This window comes from Ammodytes marinus (genome assembly GCF_949987685.1).
Source record: "Ammodytes marinus genome assembly, chromosome: 7".
In the NCBI taxonomy this organism is placed as follows: domain Eukaryota; kingdom Metazoa; phylum Chordata; class Actinopteri; order Uranoscopiformes; family Ammodytidae; genus Ammodytes; species Ammodytes marinus.
This window is the reverse complement of record NC_137211.1, coordinates 11,190,176-11,204,318: the sequence shown is the minus strand read 5'-3', so window position 1 is coordinate 11,204,318 and position 14,143 is coordinate 11,190,176. Positions and strand designations below refer to the sequence as shown.

Sequence of the window (14,143 nt, the reverse complement as noted above, 5' to 3'; positions counted from 1 at the left end):
CGTAGTTCTTTGTGTATACACGTGACCGCTGTTGTCCAACCAGCTTTCAGGTAACCACTCATGGAAGCGCGCGACTGCGATCCATGGACCTGAGGAAGTAGTGTGCCTGTAGTTTCTTCTTTGTAACTAACCGTTCTTATCCACCATGGCTGACCCCAGTAAAAAACGGCGAATTAGTAACATTAACAGCAGCTCACAAACTGCTGTTAGCAGCACAGCGAACACAGGCGGTCCGTCCGAGGGAAACGGAGGAGAAGATCGATTTGTGGAGGGCTCCATACTTCGCCTCACCATGAAAAACTTCCTGTAAGTTAGAGCCTGGGCTGTCAGTCAAAAACACTGAACAGCAAAATGAAGCTAGCACCACTTGATAAACTGGTAGACGTAGCATTTTCGCGGTACCTGTCGCTGTATCGGGATGCTTTGACCTATATACATATAAACAATTACCCACTGATCAAGTCCAAATCAGACAAAGTGCAACCAGATGAGCTGGGTCTTGATGTTTGAAGGGTTTTCTGTCTGGTAAACGATACATTTGCCTGAAAATGAAAGTCTTAATAATATAGCCACACACATTAAATATGGTATTTGCTGTACATAATTATACTCCTGATTTCTGAAGATCAATGTTTTGATAAACGAAGGTATAGTAATCTAAAGACGCTTGTGCAATTGGTATTTTTTAAGGCAGTGTGGCAAACCTCTGTAAGAAAACCCTTACTTAATATGTACCATGTACTCTGACAGGACCTATGACTACTCTGTGGTGCATCCTGGACCAAATCTGAACATGATCGTCGGAGCCAATGGAACTGGCAAGTCTAGCATTGTGTGTGCCATCTGTCTGGGTCTGGCTGGCAAGACCGCTATACTGGGCAGAGGCGACAAGGTAATCAGCAGAGTAAAGCAATAACTGCTAGATGCACACTGAACTTCTTCAGGCTTCTTGAACGATAGGTTTTCAGTGGATAGCAAAAGCATTATTAAGGTGCTATGTCATAATGTCTTTCATTTTCCACATTTTCCTTAATCATGAACATGATTTCTTTCTGTCATTCTGCAGGTTGGGACCTATGTCAAACGCGGATGCGCCAAAGGATCTGTTGAGATTGAACTGTAAGCTATGTGCAAGACTTTCAGATACTCACTGTTAATTTTACCTATAAGCTATTAAATAAGTCAAATAGATTTTTGTTTTGAACATTTAGAAATTCTTTATGAATCATGAAATAGTAATGTTGTTACCATAACTCAGCGTTTAAAAAATAAGACTAATTAAAAAGTATATGTATATCATTTTGCCAGAAAGCGTCATCTGCCATTTAATAATTATATGCATAATTATAACATTCTGTCAATATTTCCTAGATGTATCTGATCTGAATGAAATGATGCACTTACAGGTACAAGACAAGTGGTAATTTAGTGATTAACAGAGAAATCCATGTTGAGAACAATCAGTCACTGTGGATGCTGAATGGAAGACACTGCAACCAGAAAACAGTTGAAGAGGAGGTCAAGACTCTGCGTATCCAAGTCAGCAACCTCTGCCAGTTTCTGCCTCAGGTGTGTTTTTGCTAGAAGGCTGCACAGAGGCAGTGAATTAGAAAAATAGCTTTTGAGATTGAATTAGTGCTTTCACATTGCACTGCACAGTGCAGTCATCATTTGTTTTAATAGTTTATTACTTACCTGGTTTGTTATCATCATTTTATTGATACCAATCCTTTCTTTAGAGCCCTAATTCCAACGTCTCTTAATAACACCTACCTCACTGCTCCTCTTTTCTTTATGATGTGGTTGGGTTGTTGCTGCAGGAAAAAGTGGGAGAGTTTGCCAAGATGTCCAAAATTGAGTTGTTGGAGGCAACGGAGAAGTCAGTGGGACCACCAGAGATGTACGAATACCACTGTGAGCTCAAAAACTTCCGCAACAGAGAACGAGAACTCGAGGTAAACCTAAGGCTCATATGGAGCAGGACTTGTGCAAGTTGAGTTTCTCATTTAGATATGATATACTTTTTTTTTTAATAAGTGCATTGCAGAGCTCAGGCTCTTCTAGGGTTTTCAGTGTTGTCTGTGGTTTGTTTCTCTTTAGAACGTTGTAAAGGAGAAGGTCAGCTTTTTGGAGAAGGCCAAGCAGAGGAATGAGAGAAATAAACTTGATGTTAACCGTTATTATGAAAAGAAGAGGCATCTGGACGTGATTGAGTTGCTTGAGAAGAAGAAACCATGGGTGGTGAGTTTTGAGGAGACAAATAAACACATTATGCATTTAGAATAAAACTTAATTATTTTGTCCGTGTTCGCTGACTCTTTTGTTCTGTTACCAGGAGTATGAGACCACCCGTAAGCACCTTGAAGTTGTGAAGAAGGAGCGAGAGGAGGCCAAAAAACAGCTCTCTGCCCTAAAGCAGGCCCAGGCGCCCATGCTGAGGAAGATCCAGCTGATTGACAACCAGCTGAAGCCCACAGAGACAAAAATAAAGGCTAAGGTGAAAAAGCAAATGTTATTACACCCTTATAGGTTCACCGTACGACAGTCTGAAAGAAAAATATTTGTAGAAAAACTTAAATGACATTTGTTGACTTTCAGCTGTTTAGATTATTCAAGTTTATTATAAAACTTTTGTAAGTCAGTTTAATGTTCAATTGAATTGTCATTCAAACTGAAATGTTAAATATTTTAAGCATGATTTTCTCAGGTACATTGTATACCAGGTTATAGTCTTTAATATACTATAAGCTTTTTTCTTATTCTTTCTCCAGACTCTCGCCATCAAAGAAGCCTCCCTTAAGTGCAAACAGAAACAAGATCAGATGGATAAAAAACAGAAAGAGGTGAGACTTTTATTTTCACTCATAAAAAACCTACAGCTCTTGAAGCTGATAGCTTGTGATCTTTCTTGTTCTTTTCATCCGCTATAACAACCCATCTGGTAGACTTGACAACATGCTTATTGCTTTGATCTAAGAAAAAAATCTATATTTTCTCAATGTAATAAAAACAAAAAAACTAAAGAGGTAAAAATCTGCAGTCAAAGTAGATTTGTTGTTGATAGTTTTGAGCAGAGGATTACTATTTCTGAACAGAACATTAAAGCCACCACGAGTAACATGGTCCGTTGGTCGCAAAGCTGTTTTCTAGCTCGTGCCAGGCGTGCGAGTGTGAAATGAGAAGGGTGCAATATAGTGCATGTCCGTGTGTTGAAAGTGTGAGGGCACGGACTCTTTTCGGCTCCGTGAGAGTGGTTTTGACACTGCATCAACTAATGCCAGTCAGTACCACACACACCTGATTGCAATGAGTTGATGCAGCAGTGTCACCCAACTACTCTCTCACGGAGCTGAAAGATTACGTGTCCTCACAGAAAGCGAATGAACGAGAGACGGCAGTTAGTATGGATCACGATGAGGTAATGTGTTTGTTTTGTTGTTGTAAATAATGACTATTTCAGATAATGGTTATCTGATGATGGTGAAGCAAAGCAAACTTTGTGTTAGTACCAACCGCTCATTAATTTAGGAGTAAACACTGCAGTCTAGTTTGCTCCCGTGAAATTGTTTAGACGTTGCTTGGCAATGCCCTCGTCCCGCCCGTAGCCTATATCATTCTCCCTTTTAGCTTTTCTTCATTGCATTCTCTTTTTTTTCTTTGATGATTCAGCCCCGTTATCAGTCATTATGACGACAAATAACTGTCTCAAACAAGGCTCCCGCTCCCCTTCCCTCACCTGGAGGGATAGGCTTCGTTGCTGCGCCACACTGAAATCTGCGACCAATATGGATATGTGACCATAGAGCCTGAACGAGCGAACCGAAAATCGGACTGCGTGTACGACCAGACCAAAAGCAGTAATAAAAACTATATAAAAACGTCTTTCTTTGCACTGATGGTCTCGTTTACTGTTAAAGCCACTACGAGTAACATGGCACGTTGGCGTCCCCTTTGGACAAAAGCGGTAGTATTTTTACGACGCCAGCTGTCGTGAAGCTGTTTTCTAGCTCGTGCCGGGCGTGTGAGATTCAAATGATCAGGGACAGGAAGCAATATAGTGCATGTCCGTGTGTTGAAAGTGTGAGGGCACCGGACTCTTTTCGGCTTCGTGAGAGTGGTTAGTGACACAGCATCAACTAATGCCAGTCAGTGCTACACACACCTGATTGCAATGAGTTGATGCAGTGTCACCTCTCACGGAGCAGAAAGATTACGTGTCTTCACAGAAAGCGAATGAACGAGAGACGGCATTTAGTATGGATCACGATGAGGTAATGTGTTTATGTTGTTGTAAATAATGACTATTTCAGATGAATAATGGTCATCTGAGGATGCTGGTGAGGCAAAGTAAACTTTGTTTTAGTAGGCTACCGCTCATTCATTTAGGAGTCTAGTTCGCTCCCGTGAAATTGTGTATACGTTGCTTGGCAACGCCCTCCCGCCCGCCTATCTCTCCCTTTTAGCTTTTCTTCATTGCATTTTCTTTTTTTTCTTTGATGGTTCAGCCCCGTTATCAGTCATTATGACGACAAACAACTGTCTCAAACAAGGCTCCCGCTCCCCTTCCCTCACCTGGAGGGATAGGCTTCTCAAATCGCGTTGTTGCGCCACACTGAAATCTGCGACCAATACGGATATGTGACCATAGAGCATGCACGCGGGAACCGAAAATCGGACTGGGTGTGCGACCAGACCAAATGCAGTAATAAAAACTATATAAAAACGTCTTTCTTTGCACTGATGGTCTCGTTGGCTGTTAAAGGTAATTTATGATTATGTGAGGAAACATGAGGCTGTTTAAAAGATATTTAAATGTTACTCGTAGCTGCTTTAAAGGTTGAAATCAAATTGGTTCAAATAATGTGAGGCATACAATACATTACAATACAATACAATACAGTAATTGCACTTCTATCTTTCAACACTCGAGAATGGTCTCCTTTAATATTAATCATGGTTCATTTTACACTTATGTCACTCTTCACATGTGTTTTATGGCTTTACACAATTGATTATTTTTTGACAATGATTTTAACAAAAAATAAAGAAGGATTACAAAAATTTCCATTTCAATTATATAATCAGTATTTTTCATATTTATGATGCAGTCCTACTTCTTATAGTTTATGTTTCTGACTGTTCCTCTTGATTGTTCCTTTATCACAGAGTAAAGCAAACTTCATCATAATAAATAATAGCTCTCCCCGTTCTTCTCTACAGGTTGAAGATATAAAACAAACGCTGAAACTGAAGCAGATGGAAGAGGAAGACCACCAGAAGCGAATCAGCAACACCAAACGGACCATTGAGGACTTGAAGGCGGAACTTGCCAAAGTTGGCGACCAACCAGATGTGACACCGCGGATCAATGTGGTTAATGTGGAGCTGAGGCGCATCCAGGTGGACAGAGCCAAGATCGAAGGAGAGAAGGCCGACCTACGCAGGGAGAGGGACAACCTTCATGCAGAGTCCAAGAGTAAGTTTCTCAAACTTTACTGTCCTTTGAGTCAGATTACATAATTACAGATTACAATTTTTTTTTAAATTTATTTGCCAGTGTTGGAGAAAAAGCTCAATGACATGAACAACATGATGAACGCCAAAGAGGAGAAGCTGCGAGGACGCCACAGGGACACGCACACTGCCCTCCAGTGGCTCAGAAAGAATAAACAACTCTTTAGGGGGAATGTCCATGAGCCCATGATGCTGGTGGTGAGTCCATGTTAACCGTGTGGATAATACTTTACTTTATCCCCATGAAGTATTTAATATATAGTTTATGTATAAACAGATAATGACCGTTAGAAATATGTTAAATATGTTCTCATAGGAAAAGTTACATTCATTACAGATACTGTACCTGTACAGTACAAATGTCAGAATTGTGAAGAACTATATAACGTGTTTTGTATATAAACCATGAGTTTAATGTTTGTATGGTGCTTAAAAATGCTAAATGGGGGTTGTTAAAATATAGTACTACCACAATGGGTTCATATCCTATACTTTTGGTATCAGATGCATAGCCCGCATGCTAACCCTCCCTTTCCTCAATCCTCAGATCAATGTTAAAGATCACCGCTTTGCTAAGTACGTGGAGAACCACATCTCGTTCCAAGATCTGCGGGCGTTTGTTTTCCAGAGGAAAGAGGACATGGAGACGTTCATGACTGAGGTCAGGGTGCTCTAGATTAGGACTGTCATGTGGACTCTGGTGCAATGTATTGTATGTATGTGAATTTGAGTTTACGTCAGAAAAAAACATTACTTTTACTTAGTTAATCTGTTCTCACCCCTCAGGTCCGTGACACGATGAATTTGAAGGTAAACTCCATTTCTGCTCCAGAATCGTCGTGTGCTAAGCGTGCGCCATCCCGAAACATTGAGTCCCTGAGGTGAGAGAAAATTAATTTAGCTTGAGGCTTAAAAGCCAAAGTAAATTGTATTTATTTCAGTGCATCTATTTATGTGCAATTGTGTTTTTACCTGTGACCATTACTTTATTTATAAATGTGGTTCCTTTTTCATCTGTAGGCACTTCGGGTTCTTCACCTACCTGCGTGAGATGTTTGACGCCCCCGATGAGGTGATGAGTTACCTCTGTCACCAGTACAGGGTGCATGACGTCCCCGTAGGCAGTGATCAAACTAAAGCCATGATTAAAACGGTACGTTCCTCTTCGTACATCACTAAGGATCTCTGAACACAACCACAAGTTTTTAGAGAAGTGAATGTAATTTAAATATTCAACTCCTTCACCAAAATCATATGGACATCAACAGTATTTGTGAAGGTTGGAACAAGATGATGTCAGTGAGGTCTGAAAATGGTAACCACCCTAAAATAATAATGAAATCGTCTGTTTAAATGGTTCATTTCGAGCTAGTGCATTTCAGAGATGTCAGTGAGGTGCTTTCTTCAATATAATGTCAAAGAAGTTAGTAAGTGAATTGGCTTGTGTAAAATGATTTATGCATTTTAAAACTATCTGATTTATGTATGTATATTCTTTCTCACAGGTGATTGAGGAGCCCTACCTCAAGGTGTTGTACACAACCGAGGAGAGGTACACATTGAAGAGGTCATTTTACTCCAACAAGATCAGCACCAGTAACTCGGCAGTGCACCCATCCCAGTACCTCACCATCACCGTGGACGCTGAAGAGAAACGGCAGCTGGAGCAGCAGATGAAGGTAACAGAGAGACCCGGGCATAAACCCTTTTCTCTACCACTGACATTGTATAAATCTATTATCTGGTACTCTTCTAAATATACATTTCCATTGAGACATCGCTATTGTGTTCAACTGAGGCGAGAGCCTAACCTAACTCCCCCACTGTGATCAGACCTGTGAGTCCAAGTTACGTGAGATTGATGAGCGGATGAAAGCCCTGCAGAAGGAAGCCGCCGCACTGGATCGCCGTGACAATGAATTGTTGGCAGAGAAGAAGCAGCTTTCTGAGCTAAAGGGCAAGAAAAGACAACTGGAGCAGAAAATCAGTACCAAACAGGACAGGTAAGTGTGTCACAGCATAAGCACAGAGTTTAAAGTATTGCCTTTGTCTGTCTCTCACTATGTTGACATATTGGTTTGTAAATTGTCGTGTTAGTTTGGTTAATGGTGTAACTCCCTCTTTCCATATGTTCAGTCTGAAGCAGATGGAGCATAATGTTATTGACCTGAAGAAGATTGAAGAGGAGACTGAAAAGAAAATTGCAGCCGTCAATTCCCAGAAGAAGTCCATAGTCATAGCGTTCATGGACCAAATGAAGGTATGAATAAATGAACTAAGAACCTGTGTAACCGCTTTGCATTTCACAGCGGTGGTAGGAGGACATTTACAGTTTTGAAATCATCCAATGACCTGTTGTTTCTGAGTTCTGTTAATTACTGCACTTTAACATTGGGACTTTTCCTGGTCTCTGCATTTACTTGCCTTTTGTGTTTTTTATGCTTTTTCTGTCCTTAATTCACAGGAACTCTACCTTGTAGCAAACATTATGTCAAACTTTATTGTTTGATTAATTAAACTGTGATGAAGAGCATTTAAATTTGCAGTAAAAGTCTTCCTATTTTCTCTCTCCATCTGCAGCTGAGAGCCAAGCTGACAAGAGAGAAGGTGTACCTGGCTTTGGAGACGGTTGGGCTGATGGCCGAGAAGAACAAGCTGGAGAATGATTGTAGAGAAGGCTCCTCTGAACTCAAGACCACAGAAGTAAGTGTTTCACACACACACCTCTTTATAAGCTTCTGCCCTGCTGGAGTAAAGATATGAATTATTATCTTTGTGTGCATGCTAACCGTCCATGTGTTCTTGCAGCACAAATGTAGCACTCTGGAGCACAGGAAGGTCCAGCTGACCGAACAATGTAAAGGCCTGTTAAAGAGAGCCAAGACCATCTGCAGGATGCGAGCTGACGAGTCATTACCCGAAGACCTGCGTAACGTTAGTGTTTATCAGAGATACTACTCTATTGCTGAGTGAAGCGAGACCTTTTCATTATTTTTCCATGGAATATTAATCCTAGGCATGTGGTCCAGTCTCGACTGTGGAAGTATTTTGAACACTACATTATTAATAATATTAGATTATTAAATATTCGTTGTTCTTGTTTTTTGTTAATGTAGGCATTCAGCCAGCTGACACCTGACACGCTGGACGAGATCGATGCCATGCTGAACGAGGAGCGGTCCAGAGCGGAGTGCTTCACCGGCCTCAGTGAAAGTGTAGGAGCCCGGGGCAATTCACTTGTTTTTACTTTGTTGTGTTTATTTATTTATTTAATTACATAATTATTACTCAGGGATCCGAGTATCCGTAGAAATGACATACATTTTGAGCCTACCTTCTTTAGCTCCAAATCCATCTGTTTTGGCCTGGAAACATTAGAAAGCCGTTAGAAAAAGTATTATTTTGGATCTGTGGAGGGAATTGTAATCAAGCAATTTCATGATCAAAGCCTTTTGATTGTTTTCATGTTTTCATGTATTCATAGCAATTTGTTTAATGTTGGTTCGCTTACTTTCTGCGGACAGAAATTGTGATTTAAGAATACAGCCTGCTAATGTTTGTCATGTTACCGTTCTGCTTTGAAGGTTGTCCACGAGTACAACAGGAGAGAGCAGGAGATCCAACATCTGGATAAAGAGCTTGAAGATCAGAACAAAGCCCTGACTGACTACCGACAGAACATATCAGAGGTTCGTTTAGATAGGAAATATGGTTCAGTCTGTGGTTTCTGACATATTTTTAATAATGGATATAATTAATATGTGATTCCTGTGTGTGTGTTTGTGTGTGTGTTTTGTGCCTCTCTCAGGCTAAGGAGCGCTGGTTGAACCCGCTGAAGCAGCTGGTAGAACAGATTAATGGAAAGTTCAGTGATTTCTTCCGCTCCATGCAGTGTGCAGGAGAGGTTGATCTGCACTCAGAGAACGAGGTACCTGCCGACACACACACACACACACACACACACACACACACACACACACACACACACACACACACACACACACACACACACACACACACACACACACACACACTTAAACATCACAGGGTTAATGGGTGATTTCAGGTGTTGTTTATGTAATCCTGTCAAGCTCTATAAAATCGTACGGCCATTTTATTTATTTATTCTGGTTCGGGATTAAGAATTTAAAATCTTCTCCACTTAAGCAACTTCTGTCTTTTCATTGCAGGAGGAGTATGACAAGTATGGGATCCGAATTCGGGTGAAGTTTCACAGCAACACTCAGCTCCACGAGCTCACGGTCCACCATCAGAGTGGAGGCGAGCGCAGTGTTTCCACCATGCTCTACCTCATGGCCCTGCAGGAGCTCAACCGCTGTCCATTCAGAGTGGTGGACGAGATCAATCAGGTGGTGTTCTCACTCACGCTTTTATTTGATCAGAATATGAAAACAGAAATGTTTTGGTGAATGACAGATTTAGCATGTTTTTCAATGATTTAACTAAGTGAGCGTTTTTCTTCACTAATGTTACTTGTTCGCAAAGCAACATTAACATAGACAGATATGACGGGAACCGAGTTGAAATGCTCCTATTGTCTTCAATGTTTCTACAAGAGTTTAATATAATTTACTTGCAGGACAAGTTGTCACATGTTTACTAATATGGAAGTAACTGAGACTATTTCTGTATTTTGCGAAGGGAATGGATCCTGTAAATGAGAGAAGAGTCTTTGACATTGTGGTCCGCACGGCCTGCAAAGAGACAACCTCCCAGTACTTTTTCATAACGCCTAAAGTAAGTCTTTGTCAAATTTATTAAGTTATTGTTTTAAAGGGATTTTTTTTTCAAATCCGTTGCTGCAAGTTTAAAATGTTTGGAGTGAAACTGTATTTCTGCTGTATTATGTTGGTGCAGCCATGAGAGCCTACACTCTGTTGTCCTGAACTTCTGTTCTTGCCGTGTTTGTCGACAGCTTCTGCAGAATCTTCAGTACGCCGAGGAGATGACTGTTCTTTGTGTCCATAATGGCGCCTACATGCTTCCCCCCAACCAATGGGACGATAAGGCTTTCGTCAGACGCTGTCTCCGCCGATCAGCCAGGACTTGAATCAACCGGGTCGACCTGTGTAACCTATATTCATAGATCATTGTGTTAAGGCATTTGTTAAAGTTGTTATATTCATGCAGCAACATGTTGACTGCCTAACACATACGTTTTTTTTGTGTTACCTAACATACATTTTTTTTTGTGCTACCTACTACATAGGTTTTTTTTGTTGTGCTACCTAACACATACCTTTTTTTGTGCTACCTACGACATAGGTAGCACAACAAAAAAACTTATGTGGTAGGTTACACAAAAGAAAAAACCTATGTAGTAGGTAACACATATCTATGTAGTAGGTACTACCATTTTGTGCACCTTATTGTAAAGTGTTACCACTGTTTCATAACACATGTTCAACTGTTAACTCTTTTCCATAACAGCTCAAGTGCCGATGTTTATACTGCGAATTTGAATAAAATAAAATGGTTGTGTTAGATTGCGTGTTATTCATTGCTTGAACAGTTAAGTCTGACTGCATTGCAGTATATTAAACGGTAATGATATTTTCTAGAAATTGTTGTTCTAGAAAATGTTATTTTGACAAAACACTGTTAAAAAATATCTCTGTTGTTCGGTGTAGCCCCCGAAGACGCCTCTCTTAATAAAAGGAAAGTCAACATGTTGGCCTTCTGTTCGCTTCTAGCTAGGAGGCTGATACTGTTTAAATGGAAAGACCCTATTCCACCGACACATAGTCATTGGATCAGGGAGGTCATGTGTCATCTAAAATTGGAGAAAATCAGATATACAGTTAGAGGGTCTACTGAGACATTTTATAATATTTGGCAGCCTTTTTTTACTTTTGTTGAGGGATTGGAAGCTGACAATATGACAATGTAAACAATTTAATTTGTATAATTTCTATTTACTTTATTAAATTTTTTTTGTATTTTTCTTTACGGATGTCTGGTTATGTAATATTTGTATGCATATGTCTGGTATCTGGGGGGGAGGGGTTGTTTGAGTTTGTTTCTCTGTAAGATGTTAAAACCAAAAAAAAAAACAGATGATCATGAATCAGCTGGTTTAGTTCCCCTGCACACTTTTTTCTTTGGTGTTGAGTTTTCCATTATGAAATTACGCTCACTTTTCAAAATGCAAAGACATCCTTCTTTCACCATTTGCTTTCTGTGAATCACCTGAATGTTTTTGTATATGTCATTTGGAAAAAGCAATAAAAAAAATGCAGTGTAAGACATTTATTCACAGAGCTCCGATGTAAGTGGCAGGAAGAGTCAGTAGTAGGGAAGCTTCATGTTGACTTAAAGCTGCCGTCATTCTCTCTGCCGTGGCCTTTGTTTGAAAATGCCTGTGGAGAAATGGGGAGAAAGGGCATTGTATTGATATTTGGGAAACACCTTGCTCCACACAAACACACGGCCAGATTCTCCCCAGAAACAATGGGTTTATGTTGGAGTCAGGTTCCACCAGTCTGGGGTTTAAGTCAGAAGTATTAGGTTTGTTAATATTAGTTTACCTGTGCTTCACTTGATGCTGTAAATGGAGCAACGCTGTGGATCAACCCAGACTCTGATGTCGTTCTGGCGTTCCTTTTCCAACATGTCCAGCCTTAAGTTTTCCTGTGCCCTGCAAAATAACACGAAAAAATGGTAAATCAACCCAGTTTAACTTGACTCCTGAAAATTCTACAGCCATGCACAGTGAAGTTGTACTGCCAAGCATTGGACCTAAAAATGACAAAAACCCACCCTTTGTGCTCGGAGACGGTCTCCTTCTGGTATAAAACCTCTGTCTTTTTCCAGAAGTAGTCCCTGTGGTGATCGTAGACAGACTTTAGTTGGAAGTCAAGACTGTCCTTAGGAGCCTGTGGTAAAAAAAAAAGGGGGGTGCATTCAAAGTGCTGTTTGCCTATAAATATTGTTATTGTTTCATAAGTGAAGGTCAGACTTGTGCCCTGGTCCCCCGTAGAGTTACCCGCCGCTCATGATGCATAACACTCCTCCGGGTGCTGGCAACAGTGGCTGTATCATTGAGGCGACTCCAGGGCTCCTCCCTTTGGGCGATGTGAGCCGGAATATCAAACGTTCTTCTCTGCACAATGGAAAAAGAGAAATAATGAATTTGGATATCTCTTTGATTTTTCAACAGGAGGATTCGCACATCCAACAAACCTGGATACAGATGCGTTGGATGAAAATGCACTACTGAAAAAAGGAAAACCCTCACTCTGCAATTTATTTTATTTTATGAAGGCCTAGATGATTTGGATTGTCTTGCAGTGTAATGGTCCTCAATAATAATAATAATAATAATAATAATAATAATAATAATAATAATTTATAATAATATAAAACAAATGTGTGGAAGTGTTGGTGACTGGATTGGGGTAAAATAGGGTTTTGTTCAGTTTAAGAGTTACAATGATAGAACAATTGTTTTTCCTTAGATTATGGTGTGTTGCAGAAAACTTAGGCCTACAAACTTTGTAGCCTCCTTAACATTAACTATGGAACATGTCTCGGTCTCTCGAGGATAAATAAAAGTTAAATGAAATGAAAATTTCCTGTAGGCCTATTAAACCACGGACTATCATTCTAAAAAAAAATATAGCAGGGAGGTATAATCATTTAGCCTCAGAGTCAGATGTGTTTTATAAAATGAAGCCCATCACGAGATGTAGGCTAGTTCAACTTTTAGCCTATGTTATGATGACTAACAGTCAATATTCTTACAACAGTTATTAACTTCATCAGTAGAAGAGCCCACCTGCTGCGGCCTGGAGCCGCTGAGAGTGAAGCCGTTTTCAAACTTATTTGAGGAGAAAGGATTCCGGCCGGACATGTTGGATGACACCACGGGGCTCTGCAAAATAAAAAGTAAAAAAATCTATAGGTCCAAAAACATGTTGTTACTTGTTTTCTAGGAACTCTGGTGGAATGTTTACCACCCGGTTTCTAAGCAACCGCCTACTTCCGGTTAAACCTTTCAAAGGACAAACGGCCCGCAATGGCCCCATACCATAGATAAAATATATATGTCTATGGCCCCATACCATGCATGGGCCTAAATGATGCCAAATGAGTTAGATAAATTAATTTGTAAATAGAGTTGAACAAAAATGCGTTCCCCTCATCTAAGTGCTATGTCAGTTTGTGAAAAAAGGTCATTCGTGGTGTTGGTTGGAATGCCCGCCCATGGGGGCTTGGTCTTCGGATGCAGCGGACTACGGGTTCGGGTCCGGCCCGTGGTCGTTCTATGCCCCATTTCATGTCTGTCTCTCCGACTGTCTAATAGAGCATACAAATGCCAACAAATAGGCTAATATAGGCCTATTAAAGAAAAAAAAATCACTTTTTTACAAGTCTTTGTCTAGTAGCCTATTTTCTAAGCACACCACTTTTAAGCACGAGTTGCTAAAAACGCAAGAAAATTCGTGTTTTTTTCCCTCAGAGATGGATTTGTAAAGATCCTATTAGCCTGCGAGTAGAAGGCAGTTGAAATAAGGCCTATCTTGTTTCTACAGTTATTGCATTAAAAGATGACTCAGAGTGAAAACAGAGACAAGAGCCTATCAGATCCCAGTAGGCTATCTCTATT

General features: G+C 40.3%; 2 protein-coding genes across 2 annotated transcripts; one reads left to right on the top strand and one right to left on the bottom strand.

Annotated features, from left to right (window-relative positions):
* smc5 (structural maintenance of chromosomes 5) lies at nucleotides 1–11,718 on the top strand. Its single transcript, XM_080031481.1, has 24 exons — nucleotides 1–306; nucleotides 751–892; nucleotides 1,067–1,119; nucleotides 1,407–1,569; nucleotides 1,821–1,955; nucleotides 2,101–2,241; nucleotides 2,336–2,497; nucleotides 2,772–2,843; nucleotides 5,221–5,476; nucleotides 5,558–5,712; nucleotides 6,062–6,175; nucleotides 6,301–6,395; nucleotides 6,535–6,667; nucleotides 7,020–7,193; nucleotides 7,348–7,517; nucleotides 7,651–7,774; nucleotides 8,095–8,217; nucleotides 8,323–8,448; nucleotides 8,631–8,729; nucleotides 9,099–9,203; nucleotides 9,323–9,442; nucleotides 9,705–9,884; nucleotides 10,177–10,272; nucleotides 10,451–11,718. The coding sequence occupies exons 1-24, from the start codon at nucleotides 146–148 to the stop codon at nucleotides 10,583–10,585; spliced, it is 3,234 nt and encodes a 1,077-aa protein (XP_079887607.1). The 5' UTR covers nucleotides 1–145; the 3' UTR covers nucleotides 10,586–11,718.
* A 351-nt stretch (nucleotides 11,719–12,069) lies between these two features.
* On the bottom strand, nucleotides 12,070–13,401 carry cfap276 (cilia and flagella associated protein 276; the record flags this gene model as incomplete). Its single annotated transcript, XM_080031498.1, has 4 exons — nucleotides 13,313–13,401; nucleotides 12,521–12,637; nucleotides 12,295–12,410; nucleotides 12,070–12,172 (listed from the first exon to the last, which is right to left on the bottom strand). Exons 1-4 carry the CDS (start codon nucleotides 13,385–13,387, stop codon nucleotides 12,070–12,072), a joined length of 411 nt encoding a protein of 136 aa, XP_079887624.1. The 5' UTR covers nucleotides 13,388–13,401.
* Nucleotides 13,402–14,143: the final 742 nt, after the last annotated feature.